The sequence below is a fragment of the Agelaius tricolor genome, unplaced genomic scaffold, assembly GCF_023055355.1.
Source record: "Agelaius tricolor isolate 1412-34295 unplaced genomic scaffold, bAgeTri1.0.p SCAF_24, whole genome shotgun sequence".
Taxonomy (NCBI): Eukaryota; Metazoa; Chordata; class Aves; order Passeriformes; family Icteridae; genus Agelaius; species Agelaius tricolor.
This window is the reverse complement of record NW_027269284.1, coordinates 6,706,424-6,733,215: the sequence shown is the minus strand read 5'-3', so window position 1 is coordinate 6,733,215 and position 26,792 is coordinate 6,706,424. Positions and strand designations below refer to the sequence as shown.

Here is a 26,792-nt window from a genome sequence, read left to right as displayed (position 1 = left end):
AGGTGGATTAGAAGTAATACTAAAGCAGGATAACATCATATAAGTTTTATCTTTGTGAAGTTTTTTAGTGAAAATGTTATATGATTCTAGCTGTAGAACACAACCTTCAGTGGCCACCTTTTCCCCAGTAAACATCCTCTGAAAATCTGTGTTGCTGAATAAGGAGGAATCCTTATGTTAGGATTTCTTAGAGTGCTAAATGCACAAAAGGACTTGCAACCTCTTATTGCCCCCCTTCCCCACACCTTGGATTCAGTGCTTGTGTTCAAAGACAGCTCTGCTGCAGTGTGACTGTCTAGCACTGGATAGGACTGGAGTGAAGAACTGTGTGAGGAAGAGCTATGGAAAGTCCTGGTTGGTGTGTGTGTAGTTTCTTCCAGGAGACACATTTAAGCTTGGGTTAACAGCCTTGGTCCTTGCCTAAGCTACTCCATAGGTCAGCCTGCACTCAGCCTGGGGCCAGGATGATCCTGCCTTCTTGACTTGGCTTCCTGGCTGGACCTTGGCCCAGACTGTTGTAGCACCCTTGGCTGACCCTGCTGCATGTCCCTGAATCTGTCCTGCTGCCTGCCAGGGGACTGTGGAGCTGCTGTCAGTGAGGACACTGTCCCTACATGTCCTCCTGTCCCTCTCAGCTCTTGGCTTATCTTGCTTTAAGCAACAGCACATTCTTAGTGTGCTATATCTTACTGTGATAGAAATGGACAGGTATTTTTATGTACATATAAACAAGTTCAAGTATCAAACTTGGCATGTAGTTGACCACTACATGATAATTTCATATATCTCCATTTTCTTCATAACCACTGAAGAAAATGGAGATCCATGAAATTATTTGGCTTAATAGAGATGCATCTTGTACAAAGGACACAGAAATAGATGTGTATTCAGGTCATTATTTAGTCTGGAGAATTGGAATAAATATAAAAGTGATAGCTGTTGGATTTTGCAAGTGGACACTAGCCAGAATGCTAAATCAGAACACAGTAACACTGTACAACATCTACACAAAAAGTATTACTTTACTGTAGACTTTTTCTTCAGCCCACTTTAATCCACTTCTCTCTTCCATTGTCAACTGTTTTTATAGAATAGAAAGCCCTACAACAGATCCATAAGTTTAGTTTACCTGGAATTTACTTAATTATTTTTCATGTGGCTCATATTCTAAATCCAGGGATGAGAAAAGCAATCTTAGGTGGAGTGTGGTCCTACCTTTTGAGCTCCTCTTCCAATTTCCGCTGGTAGAGGGCACCCTCCCTCAAAATAGCTGCCGTGTTCAATTTAATGGGTATATTGTCAATCTGTCAGGAAAGGGAATGTATATTCCATAGTTAGTAATGTAAACCATGAAACAGAGTATAAAAACATCTCAGTGGGTTAAATAAATTGACCCAAGACAGCATAAATTTTGGTTAAAGCATTCATCTAGCGTTAATCTGACATTCACAATGAAATTGCATGCTGTTCATAAACCACTCAAGCTGCTTAAGAAATCAGCAAAGTCCCCCAAGTGGATTATAAATTTGTAATCAGTCTTGGACCATGTCAAATCCTATAGAATGTCTTCACTTCCTTTCATATTTTCCAGTGCTCATATACACTGTGCAAAAGGATTTGATCTGTTTTGGACAAAGACAATAAACTGCCTCTCTGAAAGATGTTCAGTGAGCCAGAACAGAGAAGTAAAACAAAAGTGGCACCTTTCATAGGGAGATCTAGGAAGCATTTTATAATCACTATGACAATGTAGAAGTATTTCCAAGACAACTGGAATCACCCATTGCCATATCCATTTTCTCGACAGTACCAGCGAAGAACCGTTCTCAGTGACTTGCAGGCCTTAAGGTGTAACTTGGACTAGATCCTGTGGCTGCTTTGTTAACTCTTCCAAGTATTGTGTTAAGACTGACTCCAGACAACTTCTAAATAATGAGGGAGGAAAGGATCAATTTCTATGCCAGTTAAAATTGTTCCCTGCACAGGTAGGATGTTCAAAGAAAATGGGTCACCTTTGCAGACACATGTAAGAGACCTGATCTGAACCAAGGCAAAGCAGTGCTGCAGAAATAAGAACTGGGATCATTCCTGCAGAAAACAAAGCTTATTAATAACATGTTTGACTTAAATCCAGACAAGTTCTGTGTTCAGAATTCAAACATGTATTTAAATTCCAAATGAAGAACTTAATGAGTAGCTGAGAAAGAGATGCACAGAATCACTCAAGCTACATACTGCAAATATTGTATGCAGAAATATGAACTGAAGTCTCCTGAAATAATAACTGGAAAAAGCATATGTTATAAATGATATTAATTAGGTAGGTTGAGGATAGCAAACACATTCCATCACCTAGAATTCATTAAGTAAAATTACTGGTTTTACACAGATAGCATATTTTAATGCAAAGAAATTAATTACCTGACAGTTTCTTGACAAAATGATGATAACTTGAAGAATTTAGGAAAACAATCCAAACCAATGTATTTAATTTCTTTTGTTTGACTTACTATGACTTCTTAATGCCCAATGATGTTCTACTTTTTGATCTGCATCTCAACACATCTCAAAGCCTTCTGCATTATATGAACAGTTTATATTTTATTCTTGTACTGTGTAGAAAGTGTTTCCTTAGACATTTTCTGACACATGTAGATGTTTCTATACTTTTGACAGTTTTCTGTGTACACAGATTTCATTCTGTATTTACCAACTATAATTTGGATAGAGAACTGAAATAAGAATGATTATTTATGGCAATACCTTAAAATTCAGTTTCACAGTTTATTGACCAGAAATCTGACTGACATTGAAACAGAAATATGGCAATATAGTTGAAATAACTAGGACTGCAAGACATGTGCAGGCAGGTATAAGTAAAATAACTGAATAAATTCTTCTATGTCATATAGTATCAAGGAAGTTCTGAATTTTACTCATCCTTTTCCTGTTGGGAGATATCTTCCCTTTTTTCAAGATGAGAAAATGGAAGTAAGTGGGAAAATTACATAGCACTAATTCTTGTGAAAAAATATCATATTCAGTATTGCCACCCAATGAACATGCAATAACTCACCAAAACCAATAAATATGTAAAGAGCAAATATGATATGAACAAGAGGCAGACTGAGATAGAGTGATGATGCATTTGTACTCTCTCATTCTCCCAGTGAAAAAGATGAATAAATACTTTGGAAGAGAAGTATTCAAGAGAAATAATTGCTGCTGCACATGATATATGTCTCTTAAATTAAAAAAGAAAGATTTCATATACTGTGGGTGTTCTAAAAAGAGGAAAGCAAAATACTAGTTGGTTAAAATATTATATAATTTCATTAATTTGAAGACAGATTAAAATTTTATACATATATATATCTTGGATAAGCCATCCTCTTAGGATTTGTCTACTCAGAGAGTGGCACAGGCAGGAAGGCAACAGGAATTGAAAGTATTTTAAAAGTCAATAACAATATGCCTATCTCTGCTTGAAAGTTACAGCAGCATCTTGAATATCAACTAACCAACCTTAAGGCAAATGTGTTTAGACAAGATAAAACTGTTTATGCATCTAGAGGAGATACCAGCAAGTTTTAGAAGTGGCCTTAATCAATGCCAGATCCATAATTTTTTTTAATGCAATTTAGGCAGATGGCTTGACTCTTGTTAGTCTGCACTAAAGTTTTGTTATTTTATGTAATCAGAAAGGGCAATGGAATATACAGAGTTTTGAACTGAGCCCACATAATTACAGGTCATGTGTTTGTTTGTTTTAACTATGTAAATGTTTCCTGGTTTGGGTTTTTTTCCTCTTTCTTTTTGTGTAAAATGAACTAGGATCTTATTACCTTACTGTAATTTCAATGCTGCTGGACTGTAAGCAAGCAGACTGAGTAGCTGATACTGTTACTAAAGATAACTTCAGTGTGTGACAAATGCCAGACAGGCTTTAGAAATACTTGCCAGATGCCCGGTCCCCCAAGTGGAGAATCAATCTTTTCACAGTGTTTATGAGCTGTACCTAAATACATACTTTTAAAGAGTAGGCAGACCTACTCACAAGATATTTGAGACCACAATACAAGCACAGCTGAAATTATTCTGTGTAAGAACTTGAAACAAATGAAAGGTGCCAGACTGAACGATACAAAACTGAAGATAATCTGTAGTGCAGTTATTGCAGAAACAGCAATGTGAAATTTCATGTGGTCCACTGCTAAGGCTGAACCAGCTCTCTGCTCATGTTTACAATTCTCTGACCCCTGAAAATTCTACAAGAGAAGCAATCAGGATAGTGGATTTCATGACCTCAGTATGTGTCTGAAGGAAACAAGGCAAGCACCCAGCCTGATTGTATATTGTGTATCAGACAGTCATTAGCTGGAATGATTGCTCAGCATTCTTTAGGATCTCATTTTGAAACAGTGATGTACTGATGTAAGATTCTTCTGCCCTTATGCCAAGTTCTTAAACCAAGGTTTCACAATTCTTTTTTTGCTGGGGACAATTATCTTTTCATACTATTTTACATAAAATCTTCTCCCTTTGTAACTGAAAACACTTTTAAGGCAATATGGTTACATGGTGCAACTGCAGAATATTTACCTCAGGGAACCAAAAGGTTTTGATCTCTCTGACCAGTCTCACCCAGGACCTCCACTCACACCATCTGTTCACTGGCCTGGGAGCTCCAGTTAAGACTCAGAAATGGGTTTCAGTTTCCATTATGCTGGGAATTTTTCTACTCCAGGATGTCTCTCCATTTCTGTTTCCTGCTGTCAGGGACCTCAGCTGCTATTGTAGCTTTGTCTCCTGACTGGATTTCTGGATGGACCCCAGACCTGACTTGTTACCTTGTTTTGTCCAAGGGTGACTTGCTATCAGCAGAACCCATCACTGCCACCAACCTCCTCACATTCAGATAGTGTGTCCTGCTTGGTGAGGGCACTGCCTGTGCTTTCATCACCTTTGGCTCCTTATTTCTTTTCCATCATGGAGCAGCCCTGCTCTTGTCACTCCCTGACCATGTCTTTGTGGATTATTAATGGTGCATAGGACAAAATCACAGACCCACAGACCCAATCCATGCCATGCTCCTGGCCAAACACCTTAGTGTAAAAACACAGATTCAAGTTGAGTTTCCATCATGACAAGATTTGCACTTGTGTCAAATTTGCAAGTACATTTGACAACAGTTCCTTAAAGGTTACTCACCTTGCTTTGGATCTTTTGAGCCTTGAACACTGGTTTACTCTCCATACTGTCATGTATGTTCTGTAGTTCAAACAAAAAATACATTATTTCATTTCAGAAACAAATTTTCAATTACTCAGCAAAAGCTATTAGCTATTTATCAAAGCTAACATATGAATAGTCATCAAATATTCTTTGGAGAGTAAAAAATTCTACATATTTTGGAATTGTAAAATACACAAAAACTTGCTATGTACACCCAACCTAGTGGGAATACAAACACAGAAAGGTAGGTCCAAATATTGACTAAATAATGCTAAGAAGTAACAGTGATTCTTTCTTTGACTATGAAATATTACTTACATATATATATGAATATATTTATCTTTTAACTGAAATAGATACTGAGAGGACAAAATAGGATGTCAAACACACTTCATGGAATTATTAATTAGTGGTAGAATTCTACTGATGCTTATTAATTTAATGATGTTAGCTATAGATACTGATGTGAAACTGTCTGGTATCATGGGGATGAACACAGTGAGTAGAATATGCAGCACTGATGTGGAAATGAATATATTACATACATAGATCAGTGACTGAACTGGGAACCAACCAAAGCAAGGATGAATGGGACCATTATTCCCTCAGCTTGGCTGCTCTGTGGCATCAAAGTTAATGGAAAAATAATATGTGGATTTAGAGAAATATTGGCAGTTTGGAGATTTGTTGGAGCAGTTTCACAGAATGGTTGCTTGTCTCAAAATTAGCAAAATTATAAAGCAGCACCAGAAGTATAAGAAAAGGGGGTTGTGCATTATGCATACAAAGAGGCAAATGCAGGAATAGGGATGTGAAAAGACACTATAGCTATAAATCATAGCACAAAATTCTTAAGCCCAAATAAACATATTTTTTAAATACTCTAAGATATCTTTAAATACTCCAGTCATATTTCATCTCCCTAATGGGGAATTTTTCAGCATGTGTTTTGCACCATACCTCTCTCTTTTCAGGCTTGATGGTTGCACACCTGAACTGGTTAGTATTTGCTTCCAGGAGCAGATCCTAAAATTAAAACAATTATCTTAAAGAGTGTGGTACATTTAAATTCTCTAAGAATAATTTTATATCTCAAAAGTCTTATAGCCCCAACCACTATATTCACAGAATCACAGAATGGCTTGGGTTGGAAGAGACCTTAAGGATCATCTGTTCCAAAGCCTCTGCCATAGGCAGAGGCACCTCCCACTAGACCAGATTGCTCAGAGTTCCATCCCACCTGGCCTTAAACACTTCCAGGAATGGGACCTTTGCAGATTCTCTGGGCAACCTGTGCCAGGGCCTCACCACCCTCTCAGTAAACAATTTCTTTCTCTCTGATCAAAACCTTCCCTCCTGCAGTTTGAAGCCACCCCTCCTCATCCTGTCACTCCCTGCTCTTGTAACAAGTCTCTCTCCATCCTTCTCTTCTGGGCTCTCTTCTGGTACTGGAAGAGCCCAGTGAGGTCACCCTGAAGCCTTCTCTTGGCCAGGCTGAAGAATCCCAATTCTCTCAGCCTTTTTTCATAGGAGAGGTGCTCCATCCCTCTTGGTGGCTTCCTCTGGACTTGCTCCAACAGGTCCATGTCCTTCCTGCGGTGGGGCCCCAGAGCTGAATGCAGTGCTGCAGGTGGGGTCCCACCTGAGTGGGGCAGAGTCCCCTCCCTCACCTGCTGCCCACGGTGCCTTGGATGACCCCAGGACAGGGAGGTTTCTGGGCTGGGAGTGCCCATGGCTGGGTCATGTCCAGCCTCTCACCCACAGCACCCCCAGGTCCTTCTCAGGGCTGCTCTGGGTTTGTTCATCCCCAGCCTGTGCTGTCCCTGGGAGCTGCCCTGACCCAGGAGCAGCACCAGCACCTGGTCTTGTTATAGCCCATGAGGTTGGCATGGGCCACTTGTGGAGCTTGTCCAGGTCCCTGTGGATGGAGTCCTGTCCCTCAGGTGTGTCAGCTGCACATGTGCTGAGGGTGCACTCAATCCCTTCATCTGTGTCATTAATGGAGATGTGAAACAACACCAGTCCCAAGATGGATTCCAAAAGCTTGACTTAGTATTTACATACATTTTCACTCCTGATTAAAGACATGAAGTAAGCAAGTACTGGTTTTCTACACAGTTCTGCCTGGATGTGTCCTTTGCACAGGACATCAGACCTTTGATAGGCCTGCCCCTATGAAACTTGCTGCTGGTCCAGATACGAGTTTAAAAATATCATAATTATCCATGGCACAACAGTACCATTGACAGGAACTGTTTCCAGACTGCTGACACACAATAGCTTTGGTTTTGAGATCCATTAGAGAATTATGTTCAGGGTATCCCTCCACCAGGGGTTGATTCATTGGCATTAAAGCCAAGTCATTATACAGGGAAGTACAGGCAACCATATTTCTCTATTTTTGATATTTATTTTGGTTGCAAACCAAATCTCTAATCAAAGCTGTGAAACACTGACTAGATTTTCTAATGGCTTTCTGGGCAGCAGCTGATAACATCAGTGTTTCTCTAACTGTCTAGAGTGCGGCTCCCAGTGTTCTCATTCCTCACAGATGCTCAGATGTGGTTCTTACAGTTACAGCTTCTGCAAAAATGCTATGAAACAAATGGCATTTTTCATACAAATTTCTGCTAGGACTCATCATTTCAGCTTGTTTAGAAAACAGTCTAGGGAATTGACCTTTGTGAATGCTCTGGATGCCTTTAATAGCATTCCAGAAGTGACAAAAACTGCTGTTATTGTAGCTAAAATTTCTGTAGTGGTTTATCTTTGTTTCTTGTATTAATACATTTTCTTTATTGAAGAATGTGGTTGGTTGTTAAGTGATTTTACAGTTGTCATGGCTTTTTGATAGTATAGGCACTGTGATATTTGGCTTTTCTTTCCCAGTTTTTCTAGAAAGTTTTTAACATGCAAATAAGCACTCAAATAGATGTGCTTTCCCCATAATATGGAAACTATAAAAGGATAAAAAATAATGTTGTATTGCTTTATAATGAAATATCAAGCATAGGTGATGGACCAGCAAAAGGAATGCATCGTCAGAATCTGTCACACATTAAAGCTTTCGCCATAGTTTAGGAACAGAATCCAGTGTCCCTTTCACATGGACATGAGGACAGCCAGTAATGAATAGACTTGTACTGGCTTGTAAAAACTAGAGTCAGGCATTTCCAGAATGAGGGTGGGAGAGTACTGATAAAAAAGAGCCACATGGCATACCTCAAATTTATATTGTTGTTTGATTGGATATGGTGACTACAGTGTGGGAATGGAGAAAGAAAGTGGAAATAGGTATTTAAGTAATTCCAAGAAGAAGACAACAATCTGCTTTAACTATGAGCTATCCCATTGAACAAGATTCATGTCAAAGTTCAGATCAAATAGCTAGGTTTGTTTGTATTTTCCAGGCCCTCCCTTCTCCTGCTGTCTTAACACCCAGACCATGTACTCTGTTTCTTTACAAACCAGGATGACTTCACACTCTCTCAGTCTGCTGAAGAGAATGTATGAAGAATATGGAAGAGTATGAAGTCTGCACAAAAAAGAAATCAGAATCTGCTGGTATTTTAAAACAGTGAATAACACAGTTATTTTTCAGTTATTACAGAAAAAACTCCTCAAAAATACTGAACTTATTTTGTAATTTGAAGCCTTAACAAATAAGTGAATACCTTATATAACCACATGTCCATGGGACTAGAAGAACCATTGTGAAGAAAAGAAAGTAATTGTGTTTCTGCTACTTTATATGGCTGCTTGCAAAATTTCACATAAGGTACTTTTATTGTGAGTAAAAGGTATTATTAATTGTCCTGGACTATTAATAATAAAATAAAGAAGGTGGGAAAAGGGTGCTAAAACAGAGTAGAGGATACAAATTTCATGACTCTAGAGAAAAAGCCATGAGCCATTTAGTTGCAAAAGCAGATGGATTTCAGATAAAGTTCTAAGATTTGTGAAGATAAAACAATAAAGAAAAACAGTTTAGAAGAAAGGAAAGGATAGAAGAACAACAAAATATACTTACTTTTGCTTTTTGGATATTTTTTGTTTTGATTTCCTCTAGTTGCTTTCTTTCCTTTGGAGGCTTATAGATGCTTGGAGGAACCTATATTAAAAGACAAAAATCTCTAGAATAGGGGATATAAAACAGTCCATGTGACACATTCTTGCAGGCAAAAAAAAAGCTCATCCACTTTTACTAGAGAACAGCAGCAGGTAATTTTTTTAAAATATTGATTCTTTTCTATTAGTGCCACTCTAGAAGACAGGGACAGATTCCTATTAGTTGAAGCTACCCAGCTTTTCAGTTCTGTTCAATATAACATAACCTCTGCTCAAAAGACCAGAAAGAAAGACAATATTGGAAGTAGTACAAGAAAGGCTAAAGCAATAATAAATCCTATAGGTCCTATCAAGGGGAGAAAAATGTTTCCAGAATGGGAACAGTTCTGTTTGGCATTTCATAAACTTGACCTTCACAGCAACAGCAGCCAGATAGGGCAGCTGAATAAAGTGAAGCTGTAGTACTGTGTGTGGTGGTAGGAACAAGTTACAGACTCCAAAGAAGTTCAGGGCAGAGAAATCCTTTGAAGTCTGATAAATACCCAGGAACTTCATTGTAACTGAGGAGGTCTTGGAGCTGAAATTGTGGGACCATGAGAAGGAAGCTGGAGAACAGCAGCAGATGTTCCATCCTTCTGGTCTTCCCAGAGCTCAGTGTTTAAGCACTGCTAGGAAAAATACATTGGGCAAAATGGGCCTTTGGTTTACCATAGCTGTCCCAATGTCCCTGTAAGAGAAGACCTCTGGAGTTGTGGATTAAATGTTTGGGAGGTAAAGGACTCAGAGTCCTTCCAGCATCAGTCAAAGGGCTGGGAAAGTAATCACACATCAGCTAAAATGACCAGGACAGGACTGGCTGTCAGTTGGATCAGCAGGACACAGACTTCAGGTTGATTTCTGTATTTGCTTGAGCAATAAATTTATCCCAGAGTAAGCTCTGAAAAAAGACTGGATGTCTCCTTGAGAGGAGTGGGTGAGAGAGTCTGACAGTTTACTGGACACCTGCCTAAATATTTATCTTGCTAAAAATGTGCTAGATCAATTAAAAGTTACAGAACTAATGGGGAAAATATATATTCTGTCTTGTAAGGGAGGTCAGTTCAAGGAACATGGGAATCCCATCTAACTGTATTGGACTATATAATGAACTACACTTTGAAAAAATCATGAATCTGATGGACTCTACACTGCCTTTGCTATGCAACATCTTTATCTACAGGTAAAACAAATGCACAAACAGAAGAAGCTAGCAATTAAATGCACTGGTGAGACTGCTCAAGTATTTTTGTGAGCTTTTAAAGTGAAGTAGCAGTGAAAGCATTTCCCAGAAGTATCTAAGAATTTTTATTATGCTTTTATGGATGGAGAAATGAAAGCCCAGATGATTTGCAAAGGGTTCCACAGGCAGTGAGTATCAGTTTATTTCACTCTTCTTCCTACTCATGTGCTTTACCTGCAAACTTCACTCATCTGCCAGAGTAAGCTGAAAATCTCTCCTCAGAAAGTGCTGTGCCTATTCCAAGTAATTGAAGGAGGAGCCTTTTCCATCAGCTGTTTCAAAAAAATTCCTTACCTTGTGATTTAGCCCATGGGGATGAGTACCAAGCAGATAGACAGACAGTACAGCAGTTACCCAATTGTTAGAAGAGGATAAAAAGTCACTATAAATAAATCATAAATTACAGCAACAGAGAGATCAAAAAAGGCCAGACTGTACCTAATTAATCCAAATGTGGAAAAGGGGGTTGGGAATAAGAGACACCAAGTTTGCTTTCCCTCCCCGGGCAGTGGTCAGCCTCACATAGCCTGTGGGACATCCCTTAACCAGGGGATTATTTAGGGAGCAGCTACTACAAGATGTTTAAGGAAAAGAAAAATGAATAATTACTTTGAACTTTGGTGCTCATTACTCTTCTATTTTTTAAAGTTACTGTCATAAGATGGACAAGGAAAAGCTAATGCAATGCTATTTTATTATGTGGTTTTTTTTTAATAGATAAGATCACAAACATATTGGTGGGTCTGTTATTTGCAAACAATCCTCTGTACCGGCTAAATGATTTCACTCAATTATTTTAAACAATCAGTAGCTTCACTCATGAAGCACAGGCTGAAATAATAGAAAAATATCTAAAAAACACATTAAATTTGACTGAATGGTGTCACAATAACATCCCAATGAAGCCTTTTTTTAATATACAACTGGTTTATAGAAAATTTTAAAATAATTGCATTATCCTATCATTTTAGTATAGTGCTGATATTAAAATAATGGATTTTGTTACTCTAGGCCAAGATATCCAAGAAAGTTGAATGTGTCTATATTTTACACGTTATCAGGTTTATGCACCTGTCTGCATTTGTTTCCTCTGCACACCTCAAGGTAAAGCACTCATTTTTCCTTGTAGAACTGTATTTATGAATGTGTGCATGCATATGGGCATTCTTGTGTCCGCATCCATGTGAATGTGTGCCAAGGCCAGGGGAGACATGAATTTATAACCTTTAGACCAAATATTTGGAATGAATTGTTTTATTATTAAATCTCAAAATTAAAAATTTTTCCTTTTTACTTAGTGACTCCCATTTCTGATGAACATTTATGATGATAAATGATAATCCTAAACTTCTAGTGCTATGTTACCCCAAGGCCAGTGAGGAATCTTGCAGGGAATGCCCAGACGAAGGCAGTCATGATGCATCTGACTCCATGTTCTCAGAAGGCTAATTTATTACTTTATTATACTATATTACAATAAAGAATACTATACTGTACTAAAGAATACAGAAAAGATACTTACTGAATGCTAAAAAGATAATAATGAAAACTCATGACTCTTTCCAGAGTCCCGACACAGCCTGGCACCAATGGCCAAAGAGTGAAAACAACTCACAGCAGAATCCAATGAAACAATCACCTGTGGGTAAACAATCTCCAAACACATTCCACATAAGCACAACACAGGAGAAGCAAATGAGGTAAGAATTGTTTTCCTTTTTCTCTGAGGCTTCTCAGCTCCCCAGGAGAAAAATCCTGGGTGAAGGGATTTTTTCAGAGAATGTGAATGCCACAGGGAATCCCTTCTCATTACAGGTCACTAGGACAACTGCCCTGCCCTCTGCAATCACCCACAGCCCAGCCCTCCCCTGGGAAGGCAGTGTGTGCTCAGCACATAGGATGGCAGTGCCATCCCAACTCCTGACCCAGTCTATGTGACACATCTCATCTTGGAAACAAATGCCTGGAATAAAATAATGCTAGAAAGCAATACCTGAAATAATAATCCTGCTAATCAGAATGAACTAATCGCAGCAGAGGCATGCAATAACCTATAGCTCAAATTCCAGCTGCCTCCATATAGTTGTGTACAGCTGTTCCAATGTGGAGCAGTAACTGTGGGTCATGGCTACAATAGTCCCTGCTGATAAACCATGTGACAAATTCTTTGACAGGTGCATGAGAACCATGAGTAAAAAATTGGTATCTCATAAAATGAACACTTTTGTGAGAAAATGGATGAGAACATTTCTGCAGCAGATTATAGGATATAACGTGGAAGAGCTTTATTTCTTTGTGTTCCTCTGAATTACAGAGAACCCTCCACCATACAGGAGCCACACTACGGCTGGCTCTCACCCTACTGACCCATGGGAGCTGTGTTTTCAGTCCCTGGTCATTTCAGGATGTAAATTGGTGATACTGGCAACAATGTGGCAAAGTAAAGTGAATCTTAATTTGCTGAGAGAGGTACAGAAATGAATAGAAGATATGTCACTACTACACTAATGGCTTTAGATTCACACAAGCTTTAAATTTGTAAACCTGGCCAGAATGTAAACCAAATTTAGTATAATCCAAACAACACAAATGAACTTCACTAAATGCATCTGCATTAAAGCAAATTTATTCTAAGAGGGGCTGCACAGCATAAAGTTCTAAAATGACAGCAACATGACTCATTCCTATACTGATTAAGTAGTTATTAAATGCAGTTTTTCAGAGCCTGATATTAAGCTGTTTCAATGTAAAATCCCATTAACTGTATAACACACTACCATTAAATTGCTCTGCCATCCTAAGATGTAAATGGTTTCTAAGAGCTTTCAACACATGTATTATTTAAAACCTGAAGTGCTAATACAAGGTGGCAGATAATGCCCAAATCTATGATTTCTAAGCTCACTTCCCACTGCATTTAAATACAGATTTTGCAGTCTTTATTAAGTTAGTCATAGTAGCTTAATCCCAGATCCTGTTTGCTTTACCCCAGTGAGATAACATCAACTGTGGGTCTCTGATTTGTACCAGTGTAACTAAATCACAATCTGAGACAATAAGTAAAATAACTCAGCATTTCAAAGACAAACCTACTCTCATTCTTACATGAGCAATGAATTTAAACTGAAAGCTTTACTTTTAAAGATTCAGCATTAAGACAAATAAAAATAAAATTCCACCTTCAAGGAGGAGCTGCAAACCTAGAGTCCATTTCATTTCCAGTGAAACTGCTTCTCCATTTATTTTAATAAGAATTCATTTGCAAAAAACCCTAAATTTAGATTATTAACTCCCCTACCATTTTCTGCAAAAGCATACATGAAATTTAGTGCCTTTCAAAAAATAAACCAACTTACAGGTTGTCTTTTTGGCAGTACTGGCAGAGGTGCTGGTGAAGGTGGAGGAATGGCACGTGGCTTGGGTACAGTCAAATTAAATTCCTTTGGCTGAGTGACTCTCGAAGTCTTGACAGTGGTGGAACGATTACTTAATTTATCTGTGAGCTTTTCAATCAGTCGCTGCACTTTTGGCTGCCACCTTCAAATAAAGCCAGATTTTTCAATTTTATTTTGTTTTTCTCTTTTATACAAACTTACAAACAGTAGATGATGTTGGCATTGGTGCAAATTCTGTAATGCTTTCTGCCATTCAATTTTATTAAAACTAACCTATGAATCTGTACTCAGGATTTAGGTACACTGTGTTATTTCACCTCTTGACAGATGCTGTCCACCCAGATTATTAGTGGTGAAATAGCCACAGTTTTTATGGAATAAACAACTATCTGGCCAGTTGGTTTGGTGGCAGGGCCAGATTAGGGGTCAGAAAAGCAGCTGCTATAGGCTAATTGCACACTTGACATACTTAGATGAAGAGACTGACTATGAGCAGGGGTCTGAGTGCTGCCACATGTACCAACAGAGCACATGCAGATCAATCTTAGAGCACAGGCAGTTCTAACAGAAAAACCAGAAAGATCCAAGGAGTTTGGTGAATTATCAAATGAGCCCTCAGTGAGCCCTGAGGGCAGCCAAAAAGACTTTGATTTCTGTAGCTTTGGGCTTGTATCAAGGTTCAGACTTCTTCTAAGGACTGACAGGAAGATGCAGATTAAAGGTAGAACACAAACAGGATATTACAGTCTAATTACAGTGGCAGCTTCAAGCCAGTTGTTCTTCCTCTGTATATGTTATATCCTTATATATTACACATGCAATGGAGCTTCCCCAGAGCTTAAAAAGCAGATGACAATGAAAACTTACAGTAAATTGTTTATATGACTGTTATACTCTGTTACTGTCATTACAGGCTGAGGCTTGCAAGTAACTTATGCAAGTAATGAAGCCCCACTAAAATAAATAAGACTCTTTATATTAACCTCTCTGATATTAGAAAGAGGAACACAAAGACACATTTAAAAGAATTGCAGCCGCTGAACTGACTAAATTCATCACTGCATCCTCAGACCCCTGAAGGATGTTTCAAACCCAGTAACCAAATCTAGTCTTGAACATTGTTGTATAACTTACATTTGCCACTTCCAGGCAAAACATGGGTTCAATTACACTGAGTGTAACTGACTGTGAAGGGCAGCTCCATTAAACTTGGTACTAATGAAACAAGCAGTGGCCTAAGCCTCAGCCTGCATGAATGTGTTTGTGCAAGAGCTCTGTGGGTATGGATGCATGTCTCCATACCTCTCTATCTGTAGCTTTATACTACTCTAAACATTTATTATAACCAGAATCACTACAATGGAATATTTTGGATCAAATTCCGACTTCAGATATATCCCTGTGGTCCCTGTAGAACTCAGTGGAATTCAGAGTAGTGCAAGCCAAATATATGTTATATATTTGCTAAAGTGCTAATAAGCTAGACAGAGTGAAAGGATTATTCTAGGGACTTTGATGTGACAGAACCAGATGAAAAACTCCTTCTCAGCTGATACTGTTCATAGCATGTTTTTGTCTAACATTTTTTTGCCATCATCTGGGTTAATCTATACTGCATTGAGAAGGATGTGTGGTTACAGCCACACTGGTGTAATTTATCTGTTCTGGGTAAAAATGACAGTAAAAAGTGACCCAGTAGGCTGCAGAGCTACTATTTTTCCACATGAAAATGTTCCAGTTTGGCAAGGGTACCATATCACCACCTAACCAATGGGTTGATGAACCTCAGAGCATTTAAGCTGTTTAATGATGCTGCAACTGTGTAAATAAATAATAACTTTAAAATACTTGCTTATATGTTTATCTGATTTGCTCAGAAAGGATTTTATGACCATCAGTACAAACAAATCTGTGCATAAAGCCAAAATCAGGGAAGTAAAACATTTTTTAAAATAGTTAATGTCATACAGATGTTGAAGTGACTGATGAAGCATAACTCTAAGATAACTTGAACCTTCTACTTTACTTTTTTTCAGAATATAATGTTTTATCTATTCAGGGGCATTAGGAAGCAAATGTAAAACAGTTGTGAAAGGACTTTTCTGAGAGAGAACCTTGCCTCTGGGTAAGTAAAAGGGATTGCTAAAGACTTGTGTCGACAAGGAGGGGTCTGAGTGACTTCAATAGGAGAAACACTTTAACAGAAATGTGAGCTTTCAGGGGAAGCTTTCCCCAGCTTTTAAACTTTGAGGTCACCAGAGGCTACTTAAACACTACTTACCTTAGCAGTGGATCAATCAAGTTCTCTTTCACATACACTGAATCATAGATGTGACTCCATTCATCTTTTATCCATGTGTTCAGGTGCAAGTCATTGAAGAAGAACCTAAGAAACTAATAATAAGTGGTTCCATTTAAATATGAATGTTGGAGACATGGTGTATATAAGACTACAGAAAGATAGTTGCTTTTACTACAAACACTGCTGAAGAACTTGCTTGTATTTGATCTTGTAATTACAAACACAGATACTTAGTATTTTTTAGGTTCTTATTAGCTGGTGGACAGTCCCATGTCTTTTAGCTCTATTTTTTGTGAGACATGCATAGATACTAAAATTTTTTTTGTGGCAAAACAAAAAATAACCTACAACATAGAGATGTGTTGATTCATCTTTAATTTGCTTCAAACATTGTGGAAAAAAAAAAAAAAAAAGGTTTTTGTTGTCTTATATATCAAGAGGTCTATTATCATTATAGTGCAAGGATTCCATACCACCAGAGTTTCATGCCTCCTCAGTGTTTCTCGTAGGTACGCTCCTCTAAGCACTGACTCTTCCTGATCCTTGTAGTGGTCATCTGACTCCTATTCCCATCAATCCACTCTTTTATAATGCTGTTCTTATTGGCTACAGGTGTGGCCTGTTCATATTAGACCTGCTCCTAATCTTTGGTAATTGGTTCAGCTGCAACTCTTTAGGGGATATGATTACATTCTATACACCTTCATTTACCCATACTGTATCCCCCTACAGGTTTTATTCAAAATTAATTACTACTGGAAAACACTGATTTTAGTAGAAATTTACAGTAGAGTTTCAGAGTCTACTATACCCAAGTGGACTTCTGATTATCTAGAACTAGAAGATCCATGAAGCCAAGAAATATGTCAGGCCAGACACTGCACCTCAATAATTTCAATTCTTTTCAGCTCCCTGGGAACTGGGCAGAGATAATTGGTGAAAACTATACTAAATGCTATACAATGTGGCTTTTTCTCTTATTGAAATATAATTAATTGGCATATTCCCATTAAAAGAAAAGACTGAAATTTGGCACACATACATTATAGGGGTCTACATGCTGGAGAAATAACAACTAACATTTGAACTTTTGTTTGTCACTCCAGTTCACCAGAAGGTCAAAAGCCTTTCTTTAAATCTTGAAGTATTCAAATGGCCTTTTGAAACACTCTTGAAAAATGGCACTCAGATTCAGCCTGCATCATTTACAGCAATGTAAATTCCAAACTTGAACCTTAGCTCTTCCATTAAAATTATTGGAAATGAAAGTACAAGTATGGTGCTGAAATAATCACAGTAAAAGCAAAAAGGTCCAGTAAATAATTTTGACATTATGAGACATACTGGGAAGCAGTGCCCTGTCACTTTGAGAAGCTTCAAATGGAGACTTGCAGAGCGTATTAGATGAGACTTGGCATGAGCCCCACCTTAAGTTGTTTTACACAGAGCCATGGAATTTTTTGTATTGAGTTTTTAGTTCTGCAGAACTACCAGGGAGCTTCTTAATTCAAATGTGGTGCCAGGCCCAAGGTGCCTCAGAACTTTGTGAATAGTTCAGCTCCAAACAACTCAGTTTTGACTCAAGGTGTTTGCTACAGATGTTCAACAGATCTAGAAAACCTGCTACTTGAAATCCATAGTCTTGATGGGACCATTTCCAAGGAATTAACCTTTAAATTTAGCCATATTTTAATCTACTGTGCTTTTGGTAGTCAAAAGACTGATCAGCACTGCAGGACTAAATGAATATTACCCCCTTGGATTTCCATTCTTGTCTTGAAACTGCTCCCTAATTTTGCAGGTGTCAGCTTATCAACACACCATCCAAAAGAAGTTCTTTCATCCCTAAAAGCTTGATTATAAACTAAGTGTTGAATTGTGAAGAAGTTGGGTTTTTGATGCTTCCAGGTTCTGTGGTGTTTATGGTGAGGGATGCAATTCATCCCATTGGTCTAGAAATACATTCATTGTCCTTACAGAGGATCTTCCACTGTAGCACATGCATATTGGATTTCATTTGTCACCTAACAGTAATTTGTACTTCTGCAATGTGTAAATACAGTGCCAGAAGTCTAGACTGAATTCCTGCCTTCCACCAGAAAGGATGCACGGTGTAGACACTAGTTCTACCAGTGATTGTAACAAAATTGCACATGCAGTTAGCCCAGCAGTTGGTGTGATTACAGTGAACATATCCCCTACCACAGCACTGATCTCATGGGAAGCCCTGACTATACATGAAGTTTATAAAAACCCATGGAGACAAGTGTGCATACAGGGACTATAAAACAGTATTGATCATGAGCTAAGACACTTAAAATTTTACAGACCCTGAGGTTTGAGCTGGTTTCAAATTTCTAGGTATTAAGAGAGCTCACAGAAATAGATGTACTACAGGTGGTGACATGTAAATATTCCAGGGTTTTTTTTCACTAGCTTCCATTAAGCTGAACTCTTCCCTCTCTGTGTCCTCTTCTACAGCCCAGTCCATCCTCAAAGGCTTCAGTCAGTTTTCCACTACAGTGCCATGTGAAACCACACCTCTGAACTGCTGTTTCAGCTCTCACTGACTCTCTGCCATATTTGCTGTAACTATCTTTTACAAAGCAACTCAACTAACTTTTCAAGGCAGATGAAACTATAATAAAGGCACCCAATGATTTCTAGCTGCTGTATTTAACAGCTGGCTTTTACAGCTTGAGGCTTCCTACAGCAGCTCCAGTCCTGTACTGGTTACTAACACTTCCCCCTAAATTAAAACAAATAGGTAATTATGTGATTGATAAATGCTATTATGTACTCCTGAGGTATAGAGAATGGTTAACTGTGCAATCAGATATCAACACTGTGATGTATATTTTTGTACTGTCTTAGTCACAGTCCTCAGAGAAATACTACAGGAAGGATATGCCACAATATGCATCATACTAGAGAATTCTTGGAACACAGCCCTGGAATGGTCATCCAGGCACTGAAGGGATTGCAAATGGCAATCTAGGATGACTGGACATCATTTCTGACCAGAGTGTGCCTGAATCAAAGTCCACAATCTTAGTATGGATAATCCCTATCACAGATGGTGGTAAGACAAAAGAAACATTTCTGTTTTGTGAACTGAATTACTAGGAAAAATCCCTAATATTTTTGTTTTGTCTTGGGCCACATGTGACACAGGAGGAAAACCCAATATCAGCAGTCATTGCTTTTAAAGCAACAGAATGAGGCTTCTCTCAGATTTCTGTTTGGATGTCACCAGGCTCTGTCTCCTTAGCAAAGTCACTGGTAGTCATTTGGTAACAGCATTATTCTGCTTACTCCTCTGTCTTGAACATTCCAAAACTTTCACTACTCAGACAGCATGATAATGAAGAACAATTTCCCTTCTGGAAGTGATGGAATTACACCAGCAATGAATTGTACGCATGTTTATATTTAATGTATATTCTGGCTGTAGTAACACAAGTGTGTCTAATTAAAGACTGTTTTGTAATGCACTTTTACAGGTGGGCTGAATTAATACCTTACTTTTGAGAATTTGAACTTAATATTCTTAACACACTTTTACACAGTGGGATCATACAGATTTCTAGAGAACAAATAAAAAATGGGAAATTTCCTCATCTGGTATTATCTTTACATCCATGTAGGCATTTGCAAAGCTGAAATGCTTACATTCATAATATAAGGTTTTGAATCTTGAGTTAAGGAATTAACTTCAGGAAACAGCATGTTCTGTTTCTCCACACAGATCAGCCACTGCCTGAAAACATTATTCACCCAACTTAGACTGGTTTTACCCTCCATCCACCATGAGGCTGATCATGTCATGCTATTCCTACCTCATCTTAAATTCTATTACAGTGCCCAGTTCTTATGTAGTGATATTCCTTTGATTATCTCAGTTCTCTAGAACTGCTTTTAGAAGAAATCAGAAAATGAAGCAGAAAAAACAGGTTCTTAACTGCTAGAAAGAAAACCTTTGTATTTTGTATTTTTTACAAGACAATTCAGAAATTACAAAGCTGTTTACTTCAACTTTTTATTTCAATAGTGTATTTTCTCTAACACACAAACCCTTAAACTTTAAAATAAATGTAGAAGAATAGCATGTAGAATAATAGAATACAAAAATAGATTTGAGCCAGCAATGGCTAATTTCTTAAAAGGATAATCACACTAAAGTTACAAGAATGGGTTTTATCCCATGGTTCTGTAATACCATAAAATTTTTTTGCATGTATTCTTAATATTATGGAATGAGAGCTTGTGATTTGCTGTTCAAGCAGATGAACATGTGTAAGTGAGGTAGCATTGTTATTCTGCCTAAATGAAAATATTTGAACATTCATCAAACACAGGGAAACACTGTGACTTTGAGTTGAAGGGATTCCACTATAGAGGTCTTCAAGAGAAAGGTCTTAAATCTCCCATAGGTTGACATCATTCACCTGGAGACTATTCATTCATTTGAGTGAGGTTTATCTGCATGATGAAGAAAATTCCACTCATCCTGTGATGTGCTAAATTTATTTTTAATTGAAGTAAATCTGTCCTACATAAATATATGTGAATATTTTTTCAGTGTCCTAACTGAACTCAGACACAATAGTCATCAGGCAAAACCTAGAGGTCAGCATCCTGAAGGAGGTTCCCAAATTTCTGATAACTTTTGTTGCTAAGGCTGCAGATCTGCCTTCTGCTCTTTCGTCTCTGTTGCTGGGGGGACAAAATGCTGCTTCTAAACCCTCTGCTGCAGGTGCATTAATTTAATCTAGCATCACTTTGGAGACAAAGAAACTGTTCTAATACAAGAAAAAGGAAATCTAGGTACCATGGTGATGAGGATCTAGAAAGATACTTAAGCAAACCAAGTCACACCTGCTACAATGATAGCAGGTGCACAACATTGGAATATGCAGCACTTCCCTATCAGAAAAGAGTTATTCCAGACAAGGAAAGAGGCATTATCTAAACCAGAACATCAGGGCACTGATGCTTAAGCCACATAAAGCTAGATGAATGGAATCAACAAGAGGTAATTGGCATGATGTGGGAAAATTGTGTTGCTAGCTGAATGAGCTCAAGATGCATCCAATCCAGTCGCTCCTGGCTAAGATGTTTACCAAAGAAGGGCCTGGGAGAGCATTTTAGACAGAGTGATTTGTCTGTCTACCAGATTATGATAATTCTTCCAGCCACTCCTCTGTTCTTTTTAACTGTTAATGAAATATATAATTTTTGTCTCTGAATGGAATTAATAATAAGCATTCCATAGTAAGTCCATCCAAAACCAGACAATTTAACCTAGTCTGTCCCTATTGCAAAGCAACTCTACTCATTAAAGAGACACTGGCACCCACATGAACATTCAAAGTAATCACTATAAGGATAAACCTTAGCCTTTTGAGTATTAATTATTAAAATTTGCCTATCTCTTTAATTCCATCTTTGTTATTCAAACAGTGTGTTTGGGCTATGCTTTGAAACATCTGGATAATCAAAGGTTACAGATGCTGTGTCACCAGTGATTTAATTTTTAGCCCATTTTCCTGAGAAAACAGGGCTTATGAGAAAGCACTGCTGCTCAGTTTATCCCTCTGCTCCTCTGTACAACATAGCTTTTAAGATAATTAGCACTTTGTTTTTGAAAGAGAAGCAGAAGATAATTATATTTCTACGGTTACAATAAGAAATAGCAAAAAATAGTGGAGGAAACCTCAAATTCATTACTTCAGAAAAGGACGGGGAAGCAGAATATTTTTGTCCCACTTTTTATTTGGCAGCAGTGGTTTGGTCAGTTGCATGTTGTACTAGGGCAGTTGGTACATGCATAGCTCCAAGCCAGCCAGAGTTTTTTTGGGAAGGAGAAAAAATGATGGAAGCACCATAGGCTTGATAATAAAAGTGGCAGTGGATTGTTCAAGGGAAGGAAAAACACTAAACATCAGGAACTGCAAGTTTCAATAGATTCATTGCATATGGAAAAAAACATCTCCTGTCTAAAGTTTCACAATTTAAAAACTTGATTTTGAAGAAATAATGTGAGCAGAGAAATAATGAAGAAGAAAGAAAAAGAAATAATGTGAGCAGAGGCAAGAGTGAGTGTGCAACTTAGGACAATTGTAAATGACATAAACTGTAAATTATGTGATTATTTGACCTTCTCAGATTATATAAAATACATTTAAATTGATCTTTGACTGAATATAAGAATCCCCCTGTAAGTAAAGAAATTGAAGGGTTTTTTGGTAAAAAATACTAATTTAATTTCTGAATTTTAACAGAAAATAACAGTAATTTCTCAATTTAATTTATTCTCAAAGTTGAGAAAAGTCATCTGATTATTCAAGCACAATGAAGAGATAATTATTTTTTAAAAATGTTTTGTACCTGTTGCATTTTTGCAGTGTCCAAGGATTTCACAATTCTGCTGAAGTGCTGAAGACCAATCTCTTCTAGTTGAAAAGTAGCTAGATAACAGATAACTATCAAAAGATACATACATTTAAAATACAGCTGGCAATTCTAATAAACCTATGCTCAATTCTAATAAACTTATACTATACCTAATAATCCTATACTCAATATACTCTGTGATTTAGTCTGTTACCTAAATTTTAAACAGTTTTGATAGTGAATTTTTCAACATACTCTGGTTTTAATGTTTTCAGAGAGGATAGCTCTTACTTTTCAGTTACAAATTCATAGTTTACTATACATAACAATGTTATAGATAACAAAAAATTCAAACATAAAATTTAATAATTCTAGTATTTACTTTGCTTTTTTTTTCCAAGCGACCATATTTCCTAAAATGTTGTAACCTTTGTTTTTATTCTGAATTGGAATAAAATTAAGTTTTTAAATTGTGAAATTTCAAACCTGAATCTTGCACCCTCTATGGCAAGTACACACTTCAATGATCTTAGAGGTCTTTTCCAACATAAATGATTTATGATTCTATTCTATGATACAGGAAGAGGCACAGTCAGTACTGTGAAATTTTAGTAGACCTGTAAAGTTCATGGGCTCCTGTATCAGCTTTCCTTTGTCCCCACTCACTTTGATCAATCAGGTTTCACTTACAGTGCTGTGTTTTAGCTGCCACCAAACTGTGATGGTAAAATCAGGAAATTCTGGCCAATGTGCTGCAGCCAGCTCAGTGTATCTTTAGGCTTCAATCTCTTGTGCTTTAGTTCAGCAACATATTTAATCAGTCTTAGCAGAATATACATTTATCTCCTACAAGCTTTATTAAATTCAAATCTGCTCACACATAGCAACAGCCTTTATAAGCAGCTTTGATCATTTAAGTGTCAATGCAGCTTGGCAAAGGGAATCACAAGCAGCTTAAAAAAATGTAAGCCAATGACCTTAGACTCTCAACTTGTTGATAAAGGAAAATTTTCTGTTCCTACCCTCTGCCTATGATTAATGGAAGCTTTTGAGTGGACCAGTCCTGACAATCCAATTATAGCATCACTCAGCTTAAAGGTATAATTTATGTGCCCCAGACAATGAAAAACATGGCTCTGGAGAAATGGAGACAATGAAGCATTACCATTCAGAATAAACTCCATACACTAATAATTTCATCCTTGACAGTGCAGCCTCCCTTTTGTTTGTTGTTTGATTTAGATTTCTGTATTTTTCCAGATTGTGACAGAAGCGACCAGAATTGTAATAAAAATTTAGTAGTTTTTAAAACATAAAATGTAGATATATTTATATTAGATACATTTCTTTGTATTTTTCAACCACTTTGAATTAAACTGACTTTTAAATATACCCACAAAGATTCAGAACTTATCTGACTTAGAGAAGCAGTGACAGAGGTATTTGGGATTCCAATTTATTTGGGGACTTGATAGATCAACCTCAGCATATATGTATTAAATAAATAGCAGAAAATATTTTTTAAATTAATTTTTCATGTACTTCTCAATACCTAAAGTAACTTTGGGAGTAGTAACTACTCTAATTAACTGGATAGATACTATAAGATATAGTTGTATCAGAACTGATTCTACCCAAGTAACTAATAAAATGAAAATTATTGACCTCACTCCTGGAGATAGATAGTAGTATCTTAAGTTTCTTATGTCATTGTGATGGTCAGTAATGAAGAAACCCACACATGGATAGAGACAATTGTGTCTGGAACTGTGAGATGTGCTGTGATCCTCAGCACACAGAGCTTTGTTACACATTTTTGTGTCTGAATGGCAGAGGTTGCATAGAAGAGAATAAAGGGAAATCATTGAAGGATGGCTAAATGTCCAAGATACTTCTTCCTATTTTCCAACTGCATCTTACTCTTCTTAGGTAAAATTCCAGTTAACATCTGTAAGATTTCAGACTAAATAACAATTTCAGGTTTTGGACTTCCCATTCATTAGGGCATTAGAAAAGGTCCTGTACTTCACACTGCATCTAAACACAATGAAAGTGCTTCCAATGTAATATAATACCAAGACTTATACTAGTAAAATTATATTTTTTGAAATGTTGTGGTAAACACATTTGGCATTGTAAAGACAACTTACCTATATAGAGATTACGCTCAGAAATGGGGCAGTATCTCCCATCCTGAACATAAAAGGCATTCACCACCACATCCAATATGGATTTATATTCTGTGCATCCTGCTACTGTATCCAATACAAATTTTTCTTCTGTCACATTAAGAGTCTATAAAGATACAAATTTAATAATGATTAATGTGTTCTGGAGAGCAAATAGTTGTGTGCAAAAAGTACAATTATTTTGAAGTAACTGGAAAACATGAACAATGAACATCAGTGCCTTTGATAGGGCTGCTGCCCTTCTAAAACTATCAAATAAGGGCATTCCTAGCAAACTAATGGCCCTTGTTAAGTAAAATGTAACTTTCTCCAATGTTAAGTGTTCATTTTACCTGCTGACATAAGCATTGAGTTAAATGACTTTCATGTGTGAATGTCAGCAATTGATGCAAAGAAAATCTGAAGTCTCTGAGCTATGAGCAATGATGAACTTAATCAACAGTATGAGAAAGTTTCAGTTTCAGGGAAGGTTTCCCTCAGGAAACCTCTTCTTTGTGGGTGAAGTCTGTGCTACTTAGGGAGACAGTAAACTGAGGGGAGAAGCGAGGCAGAGATTATGGAAAAGACTCTTAACTGCTACTGAGACCCAACTTTGGAGAACATGACTGATTTAAGCTAAACCAGTAAATTCCAGGATTCTTTTTAATGCAGACTGTTTCTTATCCAGCTAATGCTCCTGGTCACTTGTAATGCTCACGCAGTATCCCAAGAGAACAGGAGAGTGGGATGGTCCCTTCCTTCTGGATCCTACCCCATAAACCCTTTAAAAAGTCTGAATGCTCCTCAACTTTACAGAGAGTTTCAATCACAATAAATAACCTATGCAGTATCTGCTACTATATGAGATAAACTTCTAGGATGAGCCACCTTTAAACATTGCAATAAAATCTGAGGCCCAGACCAGTTTGTTATTACATGAATTGAAAACGGCCAGTCGAGCTATGACAAAAGGACAAACAATAATGATCCTTTGATTTAAGGAGGTTACATAAGAAGCCAAGAAAAAAGGCTAAGTGCATCTTCTGAAAAGGTGTAGTCATTGTTTGATGGGTGATCTCTCCCAGAGCTCAGAGGTGTGGGACAATGGAACTGCAATAATGTATCAGATGAGATGTTCACCTTGCCTGGTAGGCTGTTACCCTCTTCATTACTGTATTTCCCTAATGTGATTAATTTCTACTTTATGGGTGTTATTAGAGGCTGTTGGATGGAACTCTGTGAGTTTTCTGATGAGTGACACTATACAGGGCTTTGAGATCAAGCAAATATAAGGCAAAACTTTAAAATTACCATTTTAGTATTTAAATGTAAAAAATTATGCAGAAGAATTCAAAGTGTGTTTTCTCAGGTTGTCATTCAGACCAAGCATAATTTTTTTTCACTACTCCTGTTCAAAACCCAGATTTCATTCCTTTAATTTGTGCATCGTCACCAGGAAAAATTAGGAAAGAGACTGAAAAAAATCTTAAAATATGAAAAAAAAAAAGAAAAAAAAAGAAGAAAAGTATGAACTCCATCTTGCTAAGCGCTGAGGATTCTTGTGAGGCACACAGTTCATTCCAAATACACCTTTTATGGATGAAGATTTAGGTAACAAAGAAAACTCATAAATCTAAGCCCCTATTAAATGATGAAATACATATATATACAGACATACATACATATATATATATAATATTTGATATGAAATCTCTAAGAATATTTGATATGAGATCTCTTAAGAATTTACTAAAAAAGGCAAAAGCAAACCTGAATAACTAAATGGCAAAGTCAGGATGTAGTTCCAGTGAAAACAGGATTGTGACATTTTGAATCTAAAACAATTGCTCCCTTGAGCAAATGGTGTTATTTATGAAGAAATTGCAGAAAATAGTAGCTCTGTTAATAAACAGAAAGTCCATCATAAAACTGGTCAAGCTTGTTGGAAA

At 37.3% G+C, this 26,792-nt stretch overlaps 1 protein-coding gene across 1 annotated transcript in view; it reads right to left on the bottom strand.

The window, feature by feature from the left end:
- The window catches only part of CFAP99 (cilia and flagella associated protein 99), a 54,595-nt gene that overhangs the window by 15,773 nt on the left and 12,030 nt on the right, over positions 1-26,792 (bottom strand). The window contains exons 3-10 of the mRNA XM_071447293.1: positions 24,826-24,970; positions 22,670-22,764; positions 16,259-16,371; positions 13,939-14,119; positions 9,266-9,346; positions 6,196-6,261; positions 5,212-5,271; positions 1,216-1,304 (exon numbers count right to left, since the gene is read on the bottom strand). Of these exons, the coding sequence (XP_071303394.1) occupies positions 1,216-1,304; positions 5,212-5,271; positions 6,196-6,261; positions 9,266-9,346; positions 13,939-14,119; positions 16,259-16,371; positions 22,670-22,764; positions 24,826-24,970 (830 nt within the window). The remainder of the gene's footprint in view (positions 1-1,215; positions 1,305-5,211; positions 5,272-6,195; positions 6,262-9,265; positions 9,347-13,938; positions 14,120-16,258; positions 16,372-22,669; positions 22,765-24,825; positions 24,971-26,792) is intronic.